This window comes from Strix aluco, chromosome 3 (genome assembly GCF_031877795.1).
Source record: "Strix aluco isolate bStrAlu1 chromosome 3, bStrAlu1.hap1, whole genome shotgun sequence".
NCBI classification, from domain to species: Eukaryota; Metazoa; Chordata; class Aves; order Strigiformes; family Strigidae; genus Strix; species Strix aluco.
Window position 1 is genome coordinate 34,824,108 of NC_133933.1, and position 23,328 is coordinate 34,847,435.

Consider the following 23,328-nt stretch of genomic DNA (forward strand, 5'->3'; position numbering starts at 1 on the left):
GAGGTAATTACACATACGTTATTCAGTGCTCACATGTTGTTACCTCTCTTTGCACTAACAACAATCATTCAAGTAGCAAAAAGCATTATATTTGTGAGTTCAGACTGCCTCAGTACATACAGACATATGCCACCACCACATCAGTGTCTCTAGGAGCATGTCCCGCCTCACACAATCCTGTGCCACTCTGCTTCTGCCCCTGCCTCCACCCCTGCTCATTCCCACCCCATGGCTGAAGTGAATCCACTTGTAAAGCCTCCAAACCCTGGAGAAGGAAGGCCTGGGAGCAGACTGTGCTCTCACCTGCTTCCCTCGTCCTCGAGGTTTAATTGTCAGATTTGAAGCTTTCACAAGGTGTGTAGCAAAAGTGGCACAGCCCAGTCTATCATCTCTTGAGGAGAGCTGGGCAGGGGGAGAGGACAGCAAAGCACTGCTTTGTGCCCAGCCACAGCCTTGCGGCTGGCGAGGGAGCATGGCCCCAGGTGTGCTGGAAGGGCTGCTGCCTGGGGAGGAGAGGAAAGGCTCCTCTCACCCCACTTCTGCTCCTGCCCCTCCTGCCCAAAGCAGCTCCCTGCACACCACAAGGTAAGGCATTAGAAAAAGTCCCTATTTTGAGATGTATTACTTTTATTTGGCAAAATCTTGCCATTCTTCTCAAACACTGGGGCTGAAGAACGAAGAGCCGAATGTTTCGATGATGCACATACAGCCTGGAGTAAACTAAAGTGAATTAATACACTACACCTGGGCAGTTAGTGCACACGCTGCCTATTACCAGGAGGCTGCGAGCCAAGTGCCATTAACCTCCAAGGCAGATCGTTATTAGACCATAACACCCAACCTGTCATGTCTCATTGTTTCATTAACACAGTTCTGGAAAGCCTCTAATAAAGTCAGGGAAACTGTTGCCTCAAAATTAGCAGAGATTACAAGATTTTCCACATGGATACTGAAGAGAAGAAAAGGAAGTTTATTACAATAATTTTAAGGGCATTAGCGATCACTGTGATAATTTTGCTTCTGATCTAAAGCCCACTGAAGGGAGTAAACAGGCTCCCACTCTTTTCTTCTGGAACAGCGATTTTATTATTATAAATATGACTCTCCCCCACTCATTTCTTAAATTAAATTAGAAGTTGCCCAGCCCAGAAGAAACCTGTAATGCATGTACCAAAATATTTGCATTGCTGACAAGCTCTGTCTTTGAATCTTCATGAAAGGCATATAATTGTGTTTAATGCAATTTATTTGTCATTAAATAAGCTTTGATCCAAACATCTTTGCAACAGAGATCCAAAGAAACTAAAACTCCAAGTCTATTTTAAAGCAATGTGCATTTAGCATTCATTCTTCTCCTTATCTGGTTAAGAAATTTATTCCCTAGCAGATTATAGAAATATAACAAAGAAAAAAGTTATACTTATGCAACTTTATTAATGCCTCATAACTTATGGCTGCCCTAGTTTGTTAAGGGACATTCTCATCTAATTCAAAACAAAACTCATTGGGACAATGATTATTGACCATTCCACCACCCTGGAAAGCTTAGATAGCACCTAACCAAGTCAGTTTCCATTGTTTCAATGGGTCTCAAATGCCAGCTGATAAAAATAAACAGAAGTTTAACGGGGAAAGAAAGGAGAATTTTGAAAAACTTTAAACGAACACATTTTCATAAATTATTTTAATGACAATGGCAGCTCGTCTGCATTTAAGTAACTCTCTGCAATGTGTGCAGGGCCAACACGGACACTGCACTTCTATCCACAAGGGAGGAACCAGCTAGATGTTTTGGTTGGTTGGTTGTTTTTTTCTTCTTTTCCTTTTTCGGTTTAATGAAGACATAAGCAGAACAAATGCTCCAGAATGTGATCAGTTTAAAAAAAAAAAAAAAAAAAAAAAAAAGAGAGAGAGAGAAAACAAAACCAAAGAAAAAACCTCTCTAATAGAAAAAAATTGTGTTTTTTCCTCTGCCAACTGCCTCCAGGAAACTTTCTGTGGGAGTTGGGACATTTATCTCCCAGAATCTGGCCCCTAGTGAGGAATTGCAGTGTACCAAGCCAAGAAGAGGGGGGAGGGTAAAAAAAGGAAGCAAATTCTACACCGATTGTGAAATAACCCAGATCATCTAATTTCCTATTACGCATGTGAAATATTTCTTTAAAAGGAGGAAAGTTACTTAGAAGTCATGATTGCTCAAAAAGAGAAAGAAAACCTTTAAAAACCGTACTAATTTGGCTTTCAAACTAGTTCTTATCCACATGAAAATTAGTTATTATGGCATTTAAAAACCACAACACCCATAGTGGATGGGACCATATTTCAGCCACATCAGTGTCTGCAGCCTAGGTTAGCCTGTTTCCGACACTGGCAAATACCAGATGCTTGGGGAAAAACGTAAGATGAGCGCAAGCACATGGTGACATCTCACCAGATTACTCTGCCAGGGTCCACACAATTCACAGGTCTCCTATGAGTCCTTAAACCCAGAACTCTTGAACACACGTGAAGTTCTAGTACCTTTAGCCTCTACTCAACAGCTTAGATGGTTACAAACCACGCCCCCTTGCTTTAAACCCCAAACCCACTAAAATTTTTCACATCCCCTGGATCTCATATTAGCAGCAGCAAACAACTCATTCCTTTTCATCTTCTCCTTCCCTGTGGCATCAAAAGACTTTTGTCCATCCTCTCTCAGTAGCTTCTTTCCCAAGAAAGGAAGTCCCAAGCCTATCTGTCGGTGTACAGAAGCTGTTCAGTGCCTTTGGCAACTACTGCTGCTCTGATCTGAATCTTCTCTAGCTCTAATCTACCTTCTCTGATGTGGAGCCGCCCTTAGCCATTTTCTGTACTGTTGGCTTTTGACTACTTTTCCCATTGTGTGAAGCCTTAATGCAGGCAACAGTGGAACCAAAGGGTATTCCAAAAATCAATAGCAACGAAGGCATGTGGATTTTGCACTCACTAATTCTTCAGGGTCTGGCAGACAAAATGCATTCTTAAAAACAAACAAAAAAGCCCATACACCAAACAAAATCCGGGTTTTCATTCCAAGTCATATAATTTTTGAGCAAAGGTAAGTCAAATTTTTTTAACCAGTGAATATTTTTTTTGAAAAAGAAGACAGTCCTAGAAGAGACTGACTGATATGAACAGCTTAGTTAAAAGAAATTTCTAATGGTACCATGCTAGTTTGAATTATTATTCATACAAAAATCTTTTTATTCCAACTAGACTGACATGGAAATTGTCATGTTGTAAAGACAAAGCTACTTCAGAGTCTCTGCACAGTAGAAACAGCTCAGTCCCAGTGAATTCGTCTCTAGATACCTTTGTTAATTTAGCCCTACCTCAAAACAGGCCTGAAATATAATTGTTGGGCTCCTAAGTGCAAAAGATCCATTCTGGAAAGTCTGTTTTTCCATTTGTTTTTAAGCAACAACCAGCACATGCCTTTGAGTGTCCCAAGAGGTAAACTTGGGTTTCTGTCCCCAAATGGAAGGACAGAATTAGCTGCTTCTTCAGACATTTTCCACTCCTTTCCTTAGATTCATTGAGCTCTCCAGGGAGAAGACTACAGAAGTAGATGAGGAAATCATGTGTATAAGGATGTGATGGGGGTGGGGGGTGGAAACATCAGGGTATGAACTGCATTCCCCCTCATCCCGTGATGACCACTGGCTGGATCTTGCAGAGGATCCACAGGCTCGTTGCTGCCATCAGACGCAGCAGTGGCTCAGGAAAAACTGTGCCTGTGTAGCATCCAGGCAGGGAAGTAAAATACAGCTCCACCAGAAAAACATCAGTGAGCAAAGAGTGCCAGCTCCACGGGGTCTGAATTATGGCACAGAAACAGCTTCAGGTTCTTCAGATATGACCCCAAACTGAGAAAACACTGAAGAAGTCAGGAAGCTTTCCGCGTAACTGGAGAGTACAGGTCCAGGCCTTTGGCACAGTTTTTAGGGAACGGTTGTAGCTGTGATGACATTTTAAAAAGCTGTGGAAACCCAGCCACAGATGCAGAGATGAAGCATTCATAGCATGCATTTTAATAATTTCTGTTTACACAGCTTAGGGAAAAAAGCCTAACTAAAACTAATTCCTTTTTGTGTGGGAATCTGCTCTGGTTTAACTCAAAGGTCATTTTAAAGTCTGCGTGCATTTACAGTGCTAGACAAATATTTGTCAAATATACAGGCTGCTGGTCTCGTTTGGAAGATAAAGGTTATGGGGGAGGAGGGGAAGGAAAAAACCCCATCCAATGCAGAACATAGAACTGAATGAACCTTAAGGAAAAGCATCCGTCTGCCAGAGAGACACACATTCCTGCTAGCAGAGACTGCCACCTTTTGGGAAACAGCTTCAGAGCCTGAGCAAAGAGGATGCTCCACCTTTCCCATAAATTTCCAGGCTTGGTTCTGTATTTGGATGTATGTCAGGGTCAAATGGTTTCAATTTCTCGGCTAATTTCCAGTAGAAAAAGAAAGAATATTTAAAAGAGGATCCCTGAGCTCTGCTAGGTTTTTTCTGTAAAAAAACAAGGTATCTTTTTTTACAGTCTGTTCATCTTGTCTGCTGCTACTATTTTTTTTAATCCATTAGCCAATTTCAATAAAATTTGACACAGGGGAAATATCTCAGATAACAAAATCCCAAATTCCCAAGAATTAACAGTTGAGAAGATAAGCTACATTCAAATTTATGCCTCATTTGGGGAGAGCAAAGAAGGAACTTAGCTAGGACACTTCCTGGGGCTGGAGGCAGCCAGTCAACCAGTATGGATGTGGCTCTCCAGTAGCCACTGCAAATACTTTCTTACCCCAGGCCCCGGTGCTGACCCCAGACACACAAGGATGGGACAAACAAGGGTCATGGTCATTATGGTAGGTAAGGCAGTAGCGAAATAGATCACAGGTCAATAGGATTAAAACATCATTGGTTCTGCTACTCTTTTGGTGGCTTGTCTTGCCAGTAACACAGGGACAGAGCCCACAGGGAGAAAATGAAATACTTTCCACTCTTTGGATGTGTTTTGTATGGATGCTTTTATATCATGTGGGAAACATGACTGTTAAAGATAGGGACTTAGGATTTTCAGATGTTTTACCTGTAGTCTGACATCAAAGTAGGTCATCTGGTTTAAAAAAAAAAAAAAAAAACACCAACACACAAAAAGGCAAGCTCAATAATGCAAAAAACTGAGCTGTTGTAAGAAAAATAATCTTACCACATGTGTTGAAGTAGAAGCAGCAAATTCAGTAATTTCTGCTCTCCTTCTTGCCCCTCTTGCCAGAGGGGGTTTGGGTTTTATTTTCCCTTTTTAAATCTAGCTGCCTGATTTCAATCCCATTGTGACAGAGACAGAGGCCTCAGGGATATGATTTTCTTCTAAGAGTCCTGACAATAGGTAGGGAAAGGAAAGACAGCCTCAATGCCTCATGGAGGGACAGGCTGCAGCCAGAGCTCAGCCACACTATTACGCACAAGGGGCTGTGCAGGAAACAAGACGTCACTTTTTATCTCACAGTCCAATCTGTAGCTGCACCCCACTGAAATCCCTCTCCTGTCCTGACTTTTTCTGTTTTTATAAAAAATGGTCTTTGCATTGACACTGGATCTCCCTCACTTGCTCTCTTGGACAGGGAACCCTGCAGTTTCAAATCACAGCAGAAACCTTCTGTACATCCCCTGGGGGCAGTAATGCCAAGGCGTGCATTTCACAGGAGCCTGCGCATCGCTGGCCAACTAAACTACCTTCCAACCCTGTAAGATGCTCTCTTCTGTCACCATGAAGGAGACTGCAAGGACACTGCCCTTCAGAAGGTCAAAAGCACCTACATGTTGCCCTTGTACTGCAAAAGGGAATAAGGCAAAGACTGTCACCTGATGTGTCTCCCAGAGCAATCTTTCCCAGCAAGTCTTCCACTCCACCCATCTGCTGTCCCTACCAGGCTGCTACCTCCTTGTCCTCTCCCTCTTGCTCTTTGTCCCCATCTGCATTTATGTGAAATTGGATCTTGATGTGGAGGAACAGTGGAGACTGAGATGTTAATAACTCCCAATAGAGTTACTGGGGCTGTGAGTGAAAAACAACACTGAAGGAGGAGCAATAAATGTCACACAAGACATTCAGTGCTGGAAGGGCGAGAGTAAAAAAGTTATTTGGACAGTATGAGAAATTTCGCTTGCAGGGGGCATGCCTCCTCCTTCCTTCCTTCTCAGATTATTTGAAAAGCAGGAGCAGCAGCATGTCAAGCTGCAGAAGGAATCAGAGAAAGGAGGACTTTGACAGACATATCAGACCCAGCACCTCAGTGGGGCAGGTGCTAAAAGACACCCTGGTCTTCCTGTGCTGCTGATTTTCCTCTCCAGCAAGAAAGGGGAGACGAGAATAAGTTTAGCCTCATGTCTCACCTGAAACATTCTGAGATCTCACTGCTCAGAAGCCACAACCCTAGGATCTGAAAACATCAGAAGAACAGCAGATATCTCTATATAAATCACTACAGGCTGTCATAGTCTTTAAAATGCAGTGAGATGTGTTAAACACTACAGATTATTTCAATTTTCTATGCTGAAATACCATGGTAGATACAAGCAACTGAAGCCCACAAATTCAAAACCCAAGCCAAATGTTGCAGCAGCTATTCTAGATTAGATCCAATCAGAACAGCACCTGTTATAACTCTAATGGTAGCCAGGCGTCAGGAGAACAACTGATCTTAAAAGATTTATTTCATCATAGCTTAAAGTCTAAAGCATCTTAGGGAAGGATGCTCTTAAAACTCCTGCTATTAGAGTGGCTACATATTCAGCACCTCTGAATTAAGGTTTGAGGCCAAAATAATTTTCCACCCCCTGCAGGATCTGGAAAGAACATGCTTCCAGCACCAGGGGAAGAATGTTCTCAGACATCAGCTTGTGCAAAGAAAACAGAAGCCGGGCATTTTCTTGTCTTAATAGAGAGAGGGATTGTTCACTGAACAGGAAGAACACAGAAGATAACTTATTTCACCCTTGAAAAGCTAGTCCTGTCAGAAACAGAAATTCAGAATACCCTTTTTTAAGCTGGACATCTTTGAAGGATGCTACAGCTTTGGCGAGCCAAGAGTTAATCAATTAATTTCCTTATTCTCCTGGGAAAAGAAAAAGCATTTTCTCCATTGGAACTGCTGTAGCAGAACCAACAACAGATACTAATTCAGTAAGCTGAAGAACATTGGGAATATGTGACAGCTAAAGACTTGTCTGAATCCTTGTCCAGTGCAGACACACAATCATGCTGGGGCGATCCCAAGTTTTCACTATTTCATTAAGAAGTGACAAACAACGTGACAAGGCAAAAAGCAATTTAGCCCTTTGCAGTTCTCAACCCGAGGGTAGGCAGGCTCACTCTGAGATGCCTCTGAAAACAAATTAAGTTGTCATGGTTCTACTGAGCTGCCTACAGCACTGCTCTGGGTGGCTCCCTTCTGCAAGCCTTACTGTCCTCTGACTGTTGGTGTACTCACAATGTCAAGGGCATATTTGGCTTGGCCAGAAACATGGATCAGGGCAAGACTCTCTCCTCTGGCCTGAGGATATCCCATGAAATGGGGCAAAAATCAGGCTCCAGGGAAGCATTGCAGTAAAATAAAATGAATAAGCTCCTAGGCCAGCAAAATGTTTGAATATGTTTTCTTCTTAAAACAAACAATAAGCTACTCACCAAAATCTATCAAGACAGGCTTTAACAGCAAGATAGGAGGGTGTTCGCTGAACCAACCACACCAAGTTTGTGTCACCTTAAATCACCTGGGAGAATTTTTTCTTTTTTTAAAAAAACCTTGACAGATTAATAAAATAAACATTTTCTGTTCTAGGCACCAGAATGAGGCTGGATAAACTGGTCTACCAGCCTAACTTGCCTGTCTAGCTAAATCTAAACAAATATTTCAGGATTATGGTAGCCAAAGACAACTTTTAGTCCATATACCTTCTTGTTGCCCTGGTCATATTACTAAAAAGATGTTACTTGAAACATTTAAGTGGAATACAATTCAAAATCACGTATGATCAGCTAGGACATTTAGGACACCGCATACTAACACAGGGCAAAATTTCTTATGGCATTGAGGTACTTTGATGTTGAAATCCCTCCAAAAATTCAACGAGGTTTGGTCATCTACATCCCTTTCGCTCCCTGGAACTCTACCCTCGCTACATTTAAGCACATGTTTTGAAAGGCTGTACTGTCGCTAATCTTCCATCAACTCCGTTGTTTCTAAAGGAAGGACAAAAATAAAAAGAAGAAAAAAAAATTCATCTGGAAGACAACTGTCTACCCTGGGGTGAACATAGCAGCAAGTTTCTTGAACTATTTTGAGATTTTCTAGCGTTTCCTCCAAAAGGACAATCGAAATTTTAAAAAAGGTGTAAAAACAAGGGTCAGTTACAAAGCAAGGATGACTTTAGTGAGAAACCCCTCTGAGCCCAGTGCAGCAACCGATAATTTCCAGAAGAGGGCAGTCTTAGACTAGGGATGATTGACAAAGGGCGTTCTTGCTACACCTGTTTCCTGACCCAGTTTACCGTATGTATCTAAGCAGCTTGATGCTTAAATAGCACCGTCCATCAAAAAAATCTTAGATATATGCCAACACTTACAAGTTAGCCTCCTGCAAGATCCAAAGGGGAGGGAAATTATTTCCCTTTTACAGATGCTATAATGTAAGGAACAACATTCTGTATGTGGATTTAGTCCAACAAAAAGTATTTGGTTAAGCACATGCTCATCTTTAAGCACACCATCAATTTTACAGCAGACAGCAACACTTTTCCTTGCTTCTGAGTTCACCAGCAGTAAGATTATGGTGAGGGGCATCACACAGATTCTACAAGACCAAATACTAGCACACCAAAAAAAAAAAAAAAAAAAAAAAAAAGCAATTTATGTAGCGTTTTTCTCCCCAAAACAAAGGTTCTTCTGGGCTTTTTTTTAAAAAAAAAAAAAAAGACACTATCAGCCAGCTAGACTATGCCAGCCCTGCTGTCTGCTTTTCCTTCTGAGCAGAGGCTTTACTACCTAAACAATTAGGGAGAGAAAACCATACTAGAACAGATTTCTCTCTACCTTTCTTCAAATCTTTAATGAAGGCCACCTGAAAAAGTCAGCCCCAAAACACAGTCCAGTACCTTCTTTCTTGTCAGTGAGCAGACTGGCTTCTAGAAGGAGGCAAAACATTCCACTAAATCCCACTGCTCCCAAACCCTCCATGCTTTAGATCCAACTGGCACTTCCAGCCTAAGCATCAGCTGATTAATGGTGGTTCCCATGCCCTGAAGAGACACCACATTTCAGGTAGTTACCCTCAGCACTCAGAAGACAACCTGGTTGGAAATAACCCAAGTCCTGTAAGTCATTTATCCCTACTTACACCAACGCTAAAGGCAGAGCCACCAGCTGACATGCAGGAAGCAGCGCCTGAGCTCGGGGGACCAGGGGCAGTAGTGCTTGTATTGGAGCCATGCAGAGCAGCAGTGCACTGGAGAAATGCTTATGAAACTAAGGATGGAGGAACAGCTGTGAGCATGCTACTACTTCAAATCATTTAAGTGACAAGATCCTGATTCATGTACTTGAATGTCCTGCTAAAACCCTTAGTCCAGCTGCATACCATCACACTCAACACCTGTGAGATTCATCTGCTCTTGCCTTGCAGGTGGCAAAGCCCACAGACACATTCACCCCATTCAGAGAAACTAGAGTCCAGTAAATTCTATTCCTTCAACCAGAATCACCTTCAGCGTCTTAGGGATGTACCTCATCCTTTTTCTCCATCTCTCTCTCCCAAGCATTCACATGAAGCCATCTTTGTTCATGCTGGTGACCAATTCATTAATTGCACTAAGCTGGTGAAAGAGGTCACACACTAAATTTTTTCTCCAGTAAGGTTAACCCACATGGATATCAGGAGTTTCACAACAGCAGCAAAACTTTTGGGGGCAGAACACAAAAGAACAAATGTGAGGGAGAGATTTCTTAATGGAAATTAAAGTTCTTTACTGTGATTTCAAGGCTGCAGAAGAAAGCAAACAAGGACCCATTTTCTTGCTTCCCCTACTGAAGCACTCAAAAAACCCCCAAACATAAACACTCCACCAGCTTCTGCTGCCAACAGAAGAACACCATGAGAAACAGCCAACAACTCAAATCAAAGTTGCTGCCCAGTGTGCATACCTGGAAAATTTTGTGGCTGTAATGAAACTTTTACAGCTATACTATCCCATTGGCCTCTACAGTGGTAATACTCTTGAGTACTTTTGCAAGCCAGGACAGTTAACCCAGCTACCACTGAGGTTAATAGAATGATTTTCACTGGTTTCAGTGAAAGCTGGACCAGGCTGTAGCACAGAGGCTATCTACATGGTAAGGTCCTTAGACAAAAGCACCAGGGCAGGCTTTTAAAATTCTCTTCACAACAATAAAGGAACAACATAGTTCAAGAGACCATGGCTTTTAAGAAGCCAAACGACCATTTCAGTAACAGCCATCTAATGTTGAGCATTTCAAGAAGTTTGAAAGGACTTGAGTCCATGAAGTGCTAACCAACTACAGCTCTCAAGCTCCAAACAAGAAGAAAGGGATCCCAAAAGCACAGTTAATTAACCTCACCACAGCACTACAAACACCTTAGTTTTTAGAGAAGAGCCAAGAGTACGAGTGTTTATGCAGACACAGTGCATCTCTGCAGAGCTGTAAAGCATCTTGCTTTTAAACATGCCAAAGCTATCCCTTATACAACCAAGCACAGACAAAAGAATAATTCAAGAACATTACTGTAATTTAGGCCCAATGGTTTGGGTCTTCGGAAAGAAAATGAAAGATGATAAAGGGCACTGGGATTTAGGGCTCCTCTAAAGAGGCTGAGCCCACACCTGGCTGTGATCAGTGGCATCCCAGGTGCAAACACTTACAAGTCAGGCCTCACCTCCCACCACTGAGAGGCCGGACCAGCCACTTGCACAAACACACACTTTTTACACCCTAGTTTTGTGCATTGGGGAGTCATCCCCACAACTGTAATGCAACTGGGAGCCTATCTCATTCTGCAAGACCTGCAAAGCAGTTTATAAAGCTGAAGGCAGCAGGCAGGACCTAAAGCATTTTTCTCCAGCACAGCTTATGTTAATCTAAAAAGGAATAACAGAAGACCAAAAGTCTCTCCTTCCCACTTCCCCCCAACCCAGAGTACATATAGTACACCGAGAAGCTGGCTGCTCATGACTGCTAGTAAGTGTGGTACTGGCCTTTAAACCACTCTCAAAAAGACCTGGAGCAAAAGCATCCAATCTAGAGCAACAGCAACCCTCTATACAACTGTACCTAACTCTGTGCCACAGACAAATTGCTCCAAAAACCCAGGGGGGCAGGAGTCCCACCCTCTGCCTCCACTGACCCCCTGTTTCCCTGCCCGGCTCAGAGTGGCAGGGAGCGCACCTGAGCGCACAGGTACTGCCCAGCAGCTGGGATACTGCTGCAGTCCAGCAAAAAGAATTCCTTTTTCTCCTCCTATCCCACCTCACCCCTCGTAATTTGTGAAGAATGATTTGCAAGTTGCAGTTATTAAAGGTTTTTGATCTGAGCAACACTTCTTCTGGGATCGCACAGGTGAAAATAAGTAAAATTAACATCACACTCTTCAGAGCATGAAAGCCCACCCACAACACCCCCCTTCCTCTTACAGAAGGACTCATATCACTCACCCCCGCGTCGCACCGAACCTCTCCAAGGTTTCTTTGTCCCTTGCTCCCAGGGCCAGCCAGCAATTTCCCCTCTGCCGTCACGCCCCCCGCTCCCGACCTGCCGGCCCTGCCCTGTCCGGCGGCGGGGGCCGGGGCTGGGCCGGGGCGGGGCTCCCGCCCCCGCGGTGCTGCCGGGGCCGGACCGGGGCTGCGGAACGGGACCGTGTTCAAAACGGCGCCGTGTCCCGCGTGCGGCCACAGGCGCAAGGCTCCGTCTCAAACCTCTGAGTTCTGCTCAGCGAAGGGTCTCACCGATGCATCCTCGCAAGATCTTCCTTTCTGCTGCGCTGCCCTTTTCCTCGTCCTCTCTCCTTAGCCTTCCACTGCAGGGAAGAAGAAAAAAACAAAGAGGAAAGTTTTGATCAGGTTTGTTAAGCTTGTATATAGGTAGGAGCGCATCTTGGGCTCAACATGTAAACCTGAGGTCTGAAGTCACCAATTAACTTAAAGGAGCCCGTGCAAACTTTCTGTAACAAAGCTGACCTTGCAGCCTTCTAAAAACCCCCAGCTTTGACTTTACAAAAAACTTCTGGCTAGAGGGCCCCAGAATGAAGTTGCTAAATACAAAACAACTTTCGGTTTCCTAGCAGGTTGGTGCCTTCCTTTCACTACCGAGTTTGCCCTTTGATTTGGTGCAGCCAGGCTCCTGCGGGAGAATGATGAAAACATGTTGTGAGTCTGCGCTAGTAGGTGAATTAGCAAACGTTTTGTCAGGATCAGTAATGACCAACTCGGGTACTGATAAATCACAAGTTTGCTGCTGAAAACCGCAGGAATTATGACTTTACTATTTTTAATCATTATTTTGGGGCTCTTCATAGTGGCTTCTGAAACTGAATTGTTTTATGCTACAACTTTGAGCTCTTTTTACTTGCTGCTTCTCTTGAAATCAAACCAGCTGTAAGATACTGCCAGCTTTTAGGATTAAAATGGCTGAAACCAACAAGTTTCCTGTGGTTTGACATGAAACCATACACTTTGTGATGTGTGCCTACTGTCATAAAATAAGGGTGTGGGGCACAGCCAGGCAACACAAAGGGTGTATTTGTCACCCCAGTGAAGGGCAAGAGCTGATTCTACCTCAGGACCTGAAGCGGTTAGGGACGAGCTTGGATTTTTCTGTTCCTTGCTGTATTGCTACTTCTCATGACTTTATCATCAATTATTTTCAACAATTCTTTGAGCTGCAGCTCCCAGAATCTAGGCACCTACACAGAATTTGCCACTTAAAAAAAAAAAAAAAAAAAAACTAGCTCTCATCAACGTGGGAATACGTTTATAAATATAGCATGGGTATCCACAGCAGCTCAGAGAGCACCTGTCAGGGAAAGCCTAACCTATTTTTCTCCTTGATTTTATGATTTGGGGATATGTATGTGTTTGAATTATGTGTGTATGGTGAGGCAGCTGTCTTAAGACTATTTACTATTACCTCCTGCAGGCAGTAAATAAAATGCAAAAGACTACCAACTCCTTCTGCCCCTCACCAAAAGTTAGCACTGAATGAGTATTAAAAATAAAGCTTCTATGCAGACCCTGTATTCTGGAACTTCCAGTGGTCTCACATCTGTGACTAATTCTAGCTGTCGTTTGAATTAACAATATTAAATGCAGATTGATAGAATCTCTTCTGTTGATTAAAACCCAAGAGCTACCAATGATGAAGTATTTGAAGTTGCTTGTGCTATTGCAAACTGTATTTTTATACAGGTTATCTACAGGAATTGCTTTCAGATTCAGCAGAAAACAAAGGACAGGCTTCTCTCAGTTGTTTGGGTGACATTCTTATGATTTCAGTGAAAGAAAAACACAGATTTGAAAGCATCTTATTTACAGGTCTTACTCTTCAGTCATAAAAAAAGTCAAATCACTGTATTCCACAGAAATCCTAAAGCAATGAGGGGGCCTGGGATTTCAGTGAGAGCTAATGGTCACTTTTGCTGGAAAAAGAGGAACTGCAGCTAGGATAAAGCTTTTATGCACGTACTTATTTTTGATTGGTCTAGTTCTCTAAATCTGTTTACATAGATCATACCTATAGCAAATGACCTCACTTTGCCTGGTTAAATTTCCTTTCAGGAAGATAGTGTCATCATTTATTTCAATCTTCTGCAGATTTTTCCTTATATGTAAAGTGGACCTGCCCTGTAACCTTCCACTGCTTCAGAAACGCAGAGGCTGTGGAAATGCACCTGCACTCTGCACTCATTCTGCATTGTTGGGCAACTACCCAGTCACTACACCTGGATCTGAGATACTCTTTTCTCTACTGCCTTGATTCAGCCAGCCTTGTACATAGCATTGGTTTTGTAATCACATTGCCACTGGCATGCCCAAAGAATACCATCTTGACTGAGGTCAAACTTACCGTGGATACAGACCTGAGTAGGGTTAGACTACACTCATTTCACCCTGACCTGAACGGTTTTTTGCATGTCCAGCCTGATTATCAAATACTCTTTAGGTTGTTTTCCTGTTAAGAACACAATGCAAAGAGAATTCAAACTGAGACAAGACTTATGTAAATAAAACAGAATAAGGCATGTGCATGGTGATATATGGGTGAATTATGCTCTGATTCTAACAACACTGGAAGGTTGATAAGATTGTACTTGCTCTAACTGGACATCGCATATGGTAGATGACTCTTCACCTTTTCTCTGTTGGAAATATCCTCTATTGCATGAGTGAAATAGTATTAAAAGGGTCTAGTCACATTCTCGCTAGACAAAATGCCTTTTTATTGGGGCTACATTTGATACCTTGCCTTATCAGTGTGGATACTTCAGAAATCATGATACCTTAACTATAAAGAACATATGCACTCGCCAGTGCTTGCTGGTCTATTGCTGATAGAAACTGCATAGCTATGGAGGATGGCACAGCACAGAGGGGAATGCTTCTGTCCCAGAGGTAGAGACAGCCCTAATGCAAAGCAAGATGTCTGCCCAGTGCATGGTAGTGAACACAGAACAGAATACTAAGTTCTCCTGGGCACATCCCTCCATGCTAATGAATCCACCCCTGAAACCTCTCTGTGATAATTTATTATAGGTAAGCCCAAGTCATGTGTTAATCCAAGGAGGTGAGATAAAATAGAAAGCATATATTCCAAAATTATTTTTTATTGCATATAACTTTATTTGTATAGATGAATGCCCCTGAGTGATGCCAAACATGTTGGCGAGACAGCATGAAGTCAAATGATGTCATTCAGTCACAATTTTCTGGAGGAAATCAGTTAGTTTTCCATAATTAGGCTACTGTATATAGCAATAGCTGAAATCCTGCATGTATGATCAGTGTAATGAGGAAAAGATAGAAAAGCAGCAAAAACAGGGGCAAAAAGAGTACAATATGCTGCCTTTTTTAAGAACATTTTTTCTTACTTTTGCAATACTGGAAAATCTTTTTGAGAACGTAAGAGAGCACAACAGCAAAACAGAACAGGTAATGGGTTTGGAAAAAGTAGATGGCCAGATCCTTTACTGTATAAATAACATGAATAACGATGAAGCAGTACAGGAACAAGGCATACTGGTTCAGGGGCTGGAGTACGTCTTGGAGTCCTTGACTAAACTGTGGAAAAAGAAAAAAATTACGCATTATGTCACACGACTATGTTCCACTCGTGACCAGTCCATGTGCTTCTCTGAGCACACCTGGTTCTCTGGCACACTTAGTTCGTTAAAAGTTGCTGTGAGATAAGCCAGCATGTGAACTGAGAGCAAATCAGGTACATTGTGTTAAGTGCTAGGTGTCACATTCCCACCCATACCCATAATATGAGCTAGGTTTTCTCTCTCTGAAATGAAGGTAAGTGACCTCATATTTACTGAAGGAACAAGCGTGCAGGTACACAAAGCAGTTCATGTGAGGTAAATGCATGCCCATGGTAAGGCTCTTGTGTATCCATCTACCTCTGTGGCACAGACTGTTGCCTATGTTTTTTCACTGCATGGTCATTTTCACACCTTTACACATGTTCATGGGCAAATTTTCAGGTCTTAGTTTAATAAAAAATTCAGCAGTTAATTTGTTAATCCAGATGCATGTCAGTCATTTAGCCAAATATATATTGGACCTGATCCTCATCTTTTTTTTCTCTGATATAACTTCATTGATTTCATTGGAACTGCATTTACTTCACATAATTGTGAGATCCTATCCAGGCCTATGGATTAGCTATATGGAAAAAAAATTTAAATACATTCATATAGAAAACTTCAGGGATTATATTGTACTTAGCTGAGTGCCATTCTTGTGCATGGTCTGAGCTCTTATGTACAACCACAACACAAATGCTACAAATACTGTGTAAAACACATCCCTCTATCCTGTCCTGATTTAGAGCACAGAACATGCAAGAGAAGATAAACATGCAAGTACCTCTGAAACACTGATGATTTAGATTCAGATACTCTGCTTACTCTCTCTGTCCAATGGCAAATTGCATTAAATTGGAGGAGAGTCAGGCCCACAGACAGCCAATGTGATCAGGAAGAGCCCAGACAACCAAGAATTGCAGCTGTTCCATTTGCTAAACTCTGCCAAATAGAATGGTCTCTTCTGAGCTGGACTACAGCAGACAACAACAGACCCTTATGCCTGAATGTATGATAACTTCATCAACTTCTGTAAAAGAACAGCCTTGCAAAATCTGACTGTCTCTAAAATTTGCATTACTTTGGTAGATTCTTTCATCCACTCATTTATTCATGCACTTATCTGAGTCATCTAAGTGTAACCCAGGTAATTGATCCCACTGTAGAAGCGGGAAACTGATCGAAGTGGCGTTCAGAGCAATTCCTCTGATGTTTTGGGGGGGGAATGTTCTTGGATCCTTACATCATAAAGTTAATTTGTGAGTTAACTGTTCTTTAATATATTTTACAGCAATGAATTTTACCATAATTCATATTCCATTCTCCTTAAGTATGTGTACAAGCTGTAAAGATCACCTAGTCAAGTCTAACTTTAAAAGGAGTCACACTACTACTCAACATGCAAAAGAATAAAACCTTACATATTGCTTAACATAGAATGCAAATGTTTCAGTCTCTGTTATGTTCAACCCTTTTCCTTTCCCTACTTACTGATCTTTTTACTGCCTGTTGATGAATCTGCTCCATTCTCTCTTCATGAAGCCTTTGCTTTTCATTATCCTCATGTTCATATTTCAGCCTAGCCAGCACAAAATCCCACCTCACCCTCTCAAGCTCAGTATCAGTTGCTGTGACCTGCTTGCCACAGAGCTGTTCCAGCTCCTCTGAATCGGTGGATATTTCTGAACTGCAAAGTGCTGGTTCCTCCCTTCATATCCAAATATGCCATATGACACAGCATCCATGCCCTCTGTTTTTCTCTCTGAGATGAAAGATGATGTTGTCATGTCTCTGATGGCTCCCTGCTATAAATTGGAGAGAAGGATTATAAATTTGTATTTAAGCTGATAGATGGAAATAGAATATGTTCATCTAAGTCAACCTGAATATTTGTTCAAGTGATTATTCACACATTTGTATAACAACACACTAGTTCTCCAATATCCATTACTTCCCTTTAAATGTTTCTTCTTAGAGTTGGAAAACAATCTTCCACTGAATGTTGTCTGATGAAATATGAAATATCCACCATATAAAAATTTTCTGATTTGAAAATGTAAATAAATTTTTTTAAATGTTTTATTAGGGTGTAGTTGACCTAAACCAAACACTATGGCTCTTTTGACTAAATGGAAGGATTTGACATCTTGTGAATTTTATGTTAACCCATGAAAATGGGAGCCACTGAGGTTCTTTACCTCTGAGAAGTAACTCAAATGTCTCACAATCCTCACTTTCCTTTACAGACTCAATTTCCTGGCTGATCGTCCATGATGCATTGTAGTTTTACATCTGGAAGAACTGTATTTTCCACTTACCATCTTTTCATGCTGCTGCTTTTTTTAATCATTATTCTGGGCGTCCTGTAAAGTAGGTTGAATAACTTTCTGATTTTCCTCAAGCCCTTTCATAGTGTTTGGAATGAATATTCTGATCCCTCTAGATCACTGATTTCTTCCGAATCTCCTTGTATTTCCTGGTCTTTAGCAGAGTTCCTGTCTCAACATGGGAGCCCTCCACTGATGTTTAAGCATCTCCAGGGATGTTTGGGAACAGAATGGGTGTATTTATGGGCTGACAATGAAGCAGGTGACCCATATGTAAGAAAAGGAGTGACTCTGAGAATAATGTAGGCACATACACATAGGGCATACTGGAACGTATACAGAAGTGGCTAGGGACTTAACTCTCATTTATGTTCCATCCCGTTTCTTGCCTAGATATGAATTAAAAAGAAAATAAAAATCACTGGATATAAGTCTGTAAGTAGATCTTCTGAAAATCTCACTTGTAATCTTTTTAATATGAGAATTTGTCAGCAATTCCTTTTACAGTAACCTGTGGAGCTGGCTAGGGGCCCCCAGCAAGTAAAAAGTAGTATGTCACACTTCTTTAAAATGTAACATAATCAAAACTCTTCTGCAGCTCCAAGAAGGATGGCTTTTCTTTCATGGAAATAATACTTGACTGATAATCTACCTTAGACTGGGGAGTTTCTTACAGCCTCCAGTATAGTCAGATCACAACTTGTAGGGTACATCTAGTCATCAGCTAGAAGTCAACACTATCCTTTTAACTGACTAGAGCTAAGTAGACATTTCAGCATGTGAACTAAGAGTTCAACCTCTTGTTTCCAGGCTCATAGTTGTTGCTGCATTTTATAAAAGTGATATAAGGCATGGATTTCACATCTGATAAAAGACTTAGGCAAGCAAGATGATTAATTTGTTTGTTACTGAGTTTGAGGAAGAGGAGCAGAAGAGGAAGAAAGTAAAGCAAGATGATTACCACGGGTAACTGATGTCCAAAGACAGGGTGGGTAACAGGCTAAACGTAAGGCAACAGTGTCCTCTTCACAGGATTTCTGTATGGAAAATGTGAAAGCAGCTGTCCCAGTTCAAAGGCCAGGACACAATGACCGCAGAGATTCTGCCCTTGGCTGACTTCATAACTGCCCTGTTGCCACAACAAACTGATGCTTTTTGTTGGCAAGGTCACGTTCTGACACATTCCTTGTTCAACTGCCAGGGCAGTATCCAGGCTCTTCAAGGGGGACTGAGCTTTCCTCCTCCTCTGTCACAGACCATCCTACTTGGTCACTGTTTTCTCCCTTGCAGATACATCTATATGTTACAATGAAGCTTTCTGCCAGAATTTGTGGACTCCCAGAATGTCCCTGTGCCTAAGCCAATTAGCTCTTTCTGGGAGGCAGGTTTATTGGATGAGATAAAGCACCATGATAATAGCTATCCCATTTCCATGTTCCTCGATAGTTTCTTTTCAAGGTGTTGCACTGAATCTCATGGATGTAATTAGCCCAGGAATCTCTGCACTGTCCTCTATTCCCTACTGTAGATATGCCAGCATTTCAGTTTCCCATCTATAAACTGGAATCCCTTGCAGGGACTGGTCACAAGCTCACAGTGACTTCGTGATACAGTGAAGGATGTCCCCGTAGTAAGGTAATGTAAGCCTTTTAAGAATCTTAAAGAAAACTTTCTTCTTCTCTGTTATTCAGGAGTAGGGAGATAAAGCTCTTCTACTGTTACTAGTCTGTATAAAGGACCTTTCAGAAAAGGATCTATCAATTGCAGATTATATCATGTAAATAAACATAGCAACCTCAACTGCTTTTTGCCTGGGTCCGTATATCATATTCACTATTGCAAAGTCAGTATATTTGCTTGGTAGGTGTTGTGTGGAGAGCTGGATGACAGGTCCAGTGAAGATAAGAAAGACTGCATCATTTATCAAGTGTTTTTTCAGTTTACAGCTGGATTTTAAAATCCCAAGGCACACTGAAGACAAAATGATACACAGGGTTCTGGAATTCCATCATTAGTTTTGACTGAAAATATTAAGGAGTTTTTAATTGCTTTTGGTGCCAAATGATCCAATTACCTAGTTAAACATAGGTCCTAGTTATTGAGTAATCAGAAAAAGAGCAAGAAGGGATGTAGGATATTTGTGTGTACATGTGTGTTTGCTTATTTACCTTATGCTTTCCAAAGGTAATGTGTATTTTCTAAGAAGACACTGAAATGGAGCTGTGGCAGTCTTTGTGCTTTTATTGCAGTTAAGTTTCCTGAATTCCTGATGGACAATGCAGATATCATAATGCCTTAAATGCTTACTAATGATGTATTTGTTCAGTCAGTCTCAAGACATTCTTGTGAATGTATTTCCCCATAAATCTTAAAGAACTATAAAAAGGATTTTCATCTCTGTCCAGGATGAAACATTGTAGTGCAGTTAGGAAATCAATCTGGTTTTGCTGAATGACTTAATTGGCAAGTGGGAGGCATAGGATACTGTTTGGTAGGCATGAAATATACAGTAAACCTCCTACAGTAAATAGGTACTTGCAAAATCATTTATTCTCCAGGTAGCAAACACCCTTCAGTCTTTTGCAGCCACACTCACTACAAGGTATTTCAGAGTTGTGAAGTTTTCAGCATGTCGCATGCTTTTGTCCTTGATTTACTGTATTAAAAATTTTGCCTTCACATTCAAACCAAAGAGGAAGCTAATGTAATTTCTTGACACACCCCCAGAAGCAGAGGCTGCTACTTCCATTATCAAATGATGATCCCTTTTGCTCTGTTTTGCTTTTCTCTACTCTCTCCAAACTTGCTGTCACTTTGCCAGCAGAGCTGAAGTTAACACACAGCAGGAAGGTATACTGTTGCTGTCATTTGTGCCGCAGTTATTGCCATATATTGCAAACTTTTACTTTCATTTCTTTCTTGATATGATTTTTCCATAGTTGCAAGGACACGGTAGGGTATAGAACAGTTGGGATAACTATACATATTTAGAGAGTGAGGAACATTCATACCTGAGTAGGAAGTCTTTCTTCACAACGTATTTCAATATCTGAAGATAATTTCTCTATAAAGCCCAGTGCATCTCATATGGACATCTGTGTTGGAGGTCAAATTTAGAGTAGGATGTTAGTAATAAGGGATTGTGAGCAGGTGCAAAGAATTCCAAAGGAATTCCAAAGGTGGGTTTTTTTTGGTACTCGGGCACTGCAAGTTCCCACATAGTATTTAATAAATGGGAAGGTCATCAAATGGAGTTGTATGTAGACACTTAATCAGTGTTTCAATCCCCTCAGGTTAGATGACCTTCCAATACACTGGATCACAGTGCTGTTGTTTGGAAAAATGCGAGAGGACTGGCAAAATAGTTCCTTGGACTGCAGCTTTTAGGCTGCCAAAGTAGTCAGGTAGTCTTCCTTAGACACCTCGTAGGAAATAAATGAGTACCTGCTTTGTGGCACACACAATATTGCTATAGATTTTTATGCACTTGAGTTAATTTGTGAATTAATGGTATGGTCAGAGGAGATATCTCCTCTTTACATATGGGGCAATGAGTCACTGGCTAAAACAAATGACATATCCACGCCTAATCTTTAGTCTTATGCCTTATCTGTGCAACCATCCTTCTTTGCTTGTATTTTCTCCTTCCGAATAGTGCAGCAGTAGACAAGAGAAAATTCTTAGACAGGAAACAAGTATCACATTTCTCCTGCATGCCTTGCCTTTCGAAAACAGACATAAAGTTACTGTGGTACAGAGGCATTCATACCAGAAAGAACACCATGCATAGGAAAATCCTGAGTAGATACCACAACTAACAGATGCGCAATCATTCTCACATTGTGATCACACTGGAGGTCTTGTGCATGCACTGGACAGTCAATCTGTGTATAGTGGCAACATCACTAAGACTTCCAGGATGTCAACATTTAGAAATTCCAGACAAATGGCTAAATTCCTCTTTTTCTCATAGGCCAAAACTTACATGCAAGAAAAGAGTACATGTTTCAGTGAAATTAAAACACACATAACCCTCGTCAAATATAATGGCCAAAAAATTATAATCACTAACATTCCCAAGCTCTTTAAAGCCTAAGTTGCCTCTATGTGGTTTTTGATCAATTTCAAAGAACCATTTTAAATTATCCTAGCTAACTGTGTTTCACTGTTCCTTTTAGTGAATTTTGATGACCACTCAGAATATACATTTGAATTTCCTGAAGATAAGCACAAACACATGGGCTGTACATACTGGATAACAAAGATAATACTACTTAAACTATACTGAGAGAAAGCGGTCTAATTTTACTGTAAAACTCATTCTTTTGCTTTCCTCCAGCTTGACTAATAAACTCAGGATCAGTTGCTGTGTCAGCACTGGGACACTTCATTTTCATGGGCTGATTTATCATGGTTTCATTTCTTTGTGCACCAGGAAAAGAGCTCTTCCATCTTGTAAAAACAGTGCAAAACTATTTGCCTGTAAGATTTAGTTGCCACATACAAACATACATGCACACATACATATCAATATACGTGATTGTTTTAAGATATTTGTATGTCATAAATGACAGAACAGGAAACACCAATATTTTTGTGACCCATTAGGGCAAATTAATCTTGAGTGATGTTTTCTTTGAAGGATATGGGTGTTACAGCAATTTATGAAGATATGAACACCCTCCAGGGACCAGATTATCATCTAGAATAGGTTAACAAACCTCATTTTCTTCCATGACATTCTGCTATTTTTCATCATCTGAGAATTTGGCCTAGAATATTCCACAACAATTGTGAGGCACTACAGATAAAGTTGTGTTCTTTTACCTGACAAATAATACTGAGTTCCTCATATCCAGATAACTTCTTATATCAGTGTTTCATGGAACACCGACAGATCTGTTTCATTAGGCCTACATTTTGGAGCTTCCTTAATTTCAGACTTTACTCTGTACTTGTTAAAATTCTAACTGTACTCCAGCAAAGATAATTTCTTGAAGCCTGGGTCTGACCCCCACTTGCTCTGGTGAAAATGTGCAGCCTGGGTTCTCCCAGGGCAGGTATTAGAACAACGCTGTCACGATGTCTAAGCTTGAAAGATAGTTGAAAGATGCGAGTGGGAGGCTGTGCATGTTGTGTCTGACTTCTCTGAGTAAGCAGAGAAAGCCAACAAGTACCAACAACAAGCACAAAAGCACCACCAGTTTGATTTTCCTGAAATTGTATACTAGACATCACAAGATTCGAGACAGCACAGTATTGCTGTCATGGTATTTAAGGGTAGCTTTTAGGCAGAAATTATTATACAGTACTTCAACAGTATCCAGGGTTTCAGTAAGGAGTTGGTGGTTGGGTTTTGGTATAGGACCTTTAAGAACCATGAATGCATTTAAAATGGGAACAGGCTTTTCTGAACACCTGACAGGAACTTCTGCAGTTATTCCAGGTATTAGAAATAAGCTCAGAATAAACATAAAATTACTTGCAAAACCTGAGTTACTTTTGCTGCTGGTTTCACTGCAGTCAGCATACCAATCACTGAAGAATTCATGAAAGTTTTACTTCCAAGTGAATTGCTTCACGTTCTAACCCCCTTGCTTAGGTTCTGGATC

General features: G+C 41.2%; 1 protein-coding gene across 1 annotated transcript; it reads right to left on the reverse strand.

Moving 5' to 3' along the window:
• Positions 1 to 14,186: 14,186 nt before the first annotated feature.
• TMEM247 (transmembrane protein 247) lies at positions 14,187 to 17,739 on the reverse strand. The gene is made up of 4 exons (XM_074820528.1): positions 17,708 to 17,739; positions 16,881 to 17,097; positions 15,174 to 15,363; positions 14,187 to 14,257 (listed from the first exon to the last, which is right to left on the reverse strand). Exons 1-4 carry the CDS (start codon positions 17,737 to 17,739, stop codon positions 14,187 to 14,189), a joined length of 510 nt encoding a protein of 169 aa, XP_074676629.1.
• Between the last annotated feature and the right edge of the window lie 5,589 nt (positions 17,740 to 23,328).

Excerpts from the sequence above, each read along its gene's own strand:
- TMEM247 (XM_074820528.1), bottom strand. The coding sequence starts at position 17,739 with ATGATTAAAAAAAGCAGCAGCATGAAAAGATG. Across the intron at positions 17,098-17,707 it reads AGCAGCAGCATGAAAAGATG|GGAGGAACCAGCACTTTGCA; the intron begins GTAAGTGGAAAA and ends TTGGATATGAAG. Across the intron at positions 14,258-15,173 it reads GATTTTCCAGTATTGCAAAA|GAAAACAACCTAAAGAGTAT; the intron begins GTAAGAAAAAAT and ends TGTTCTTAACAG.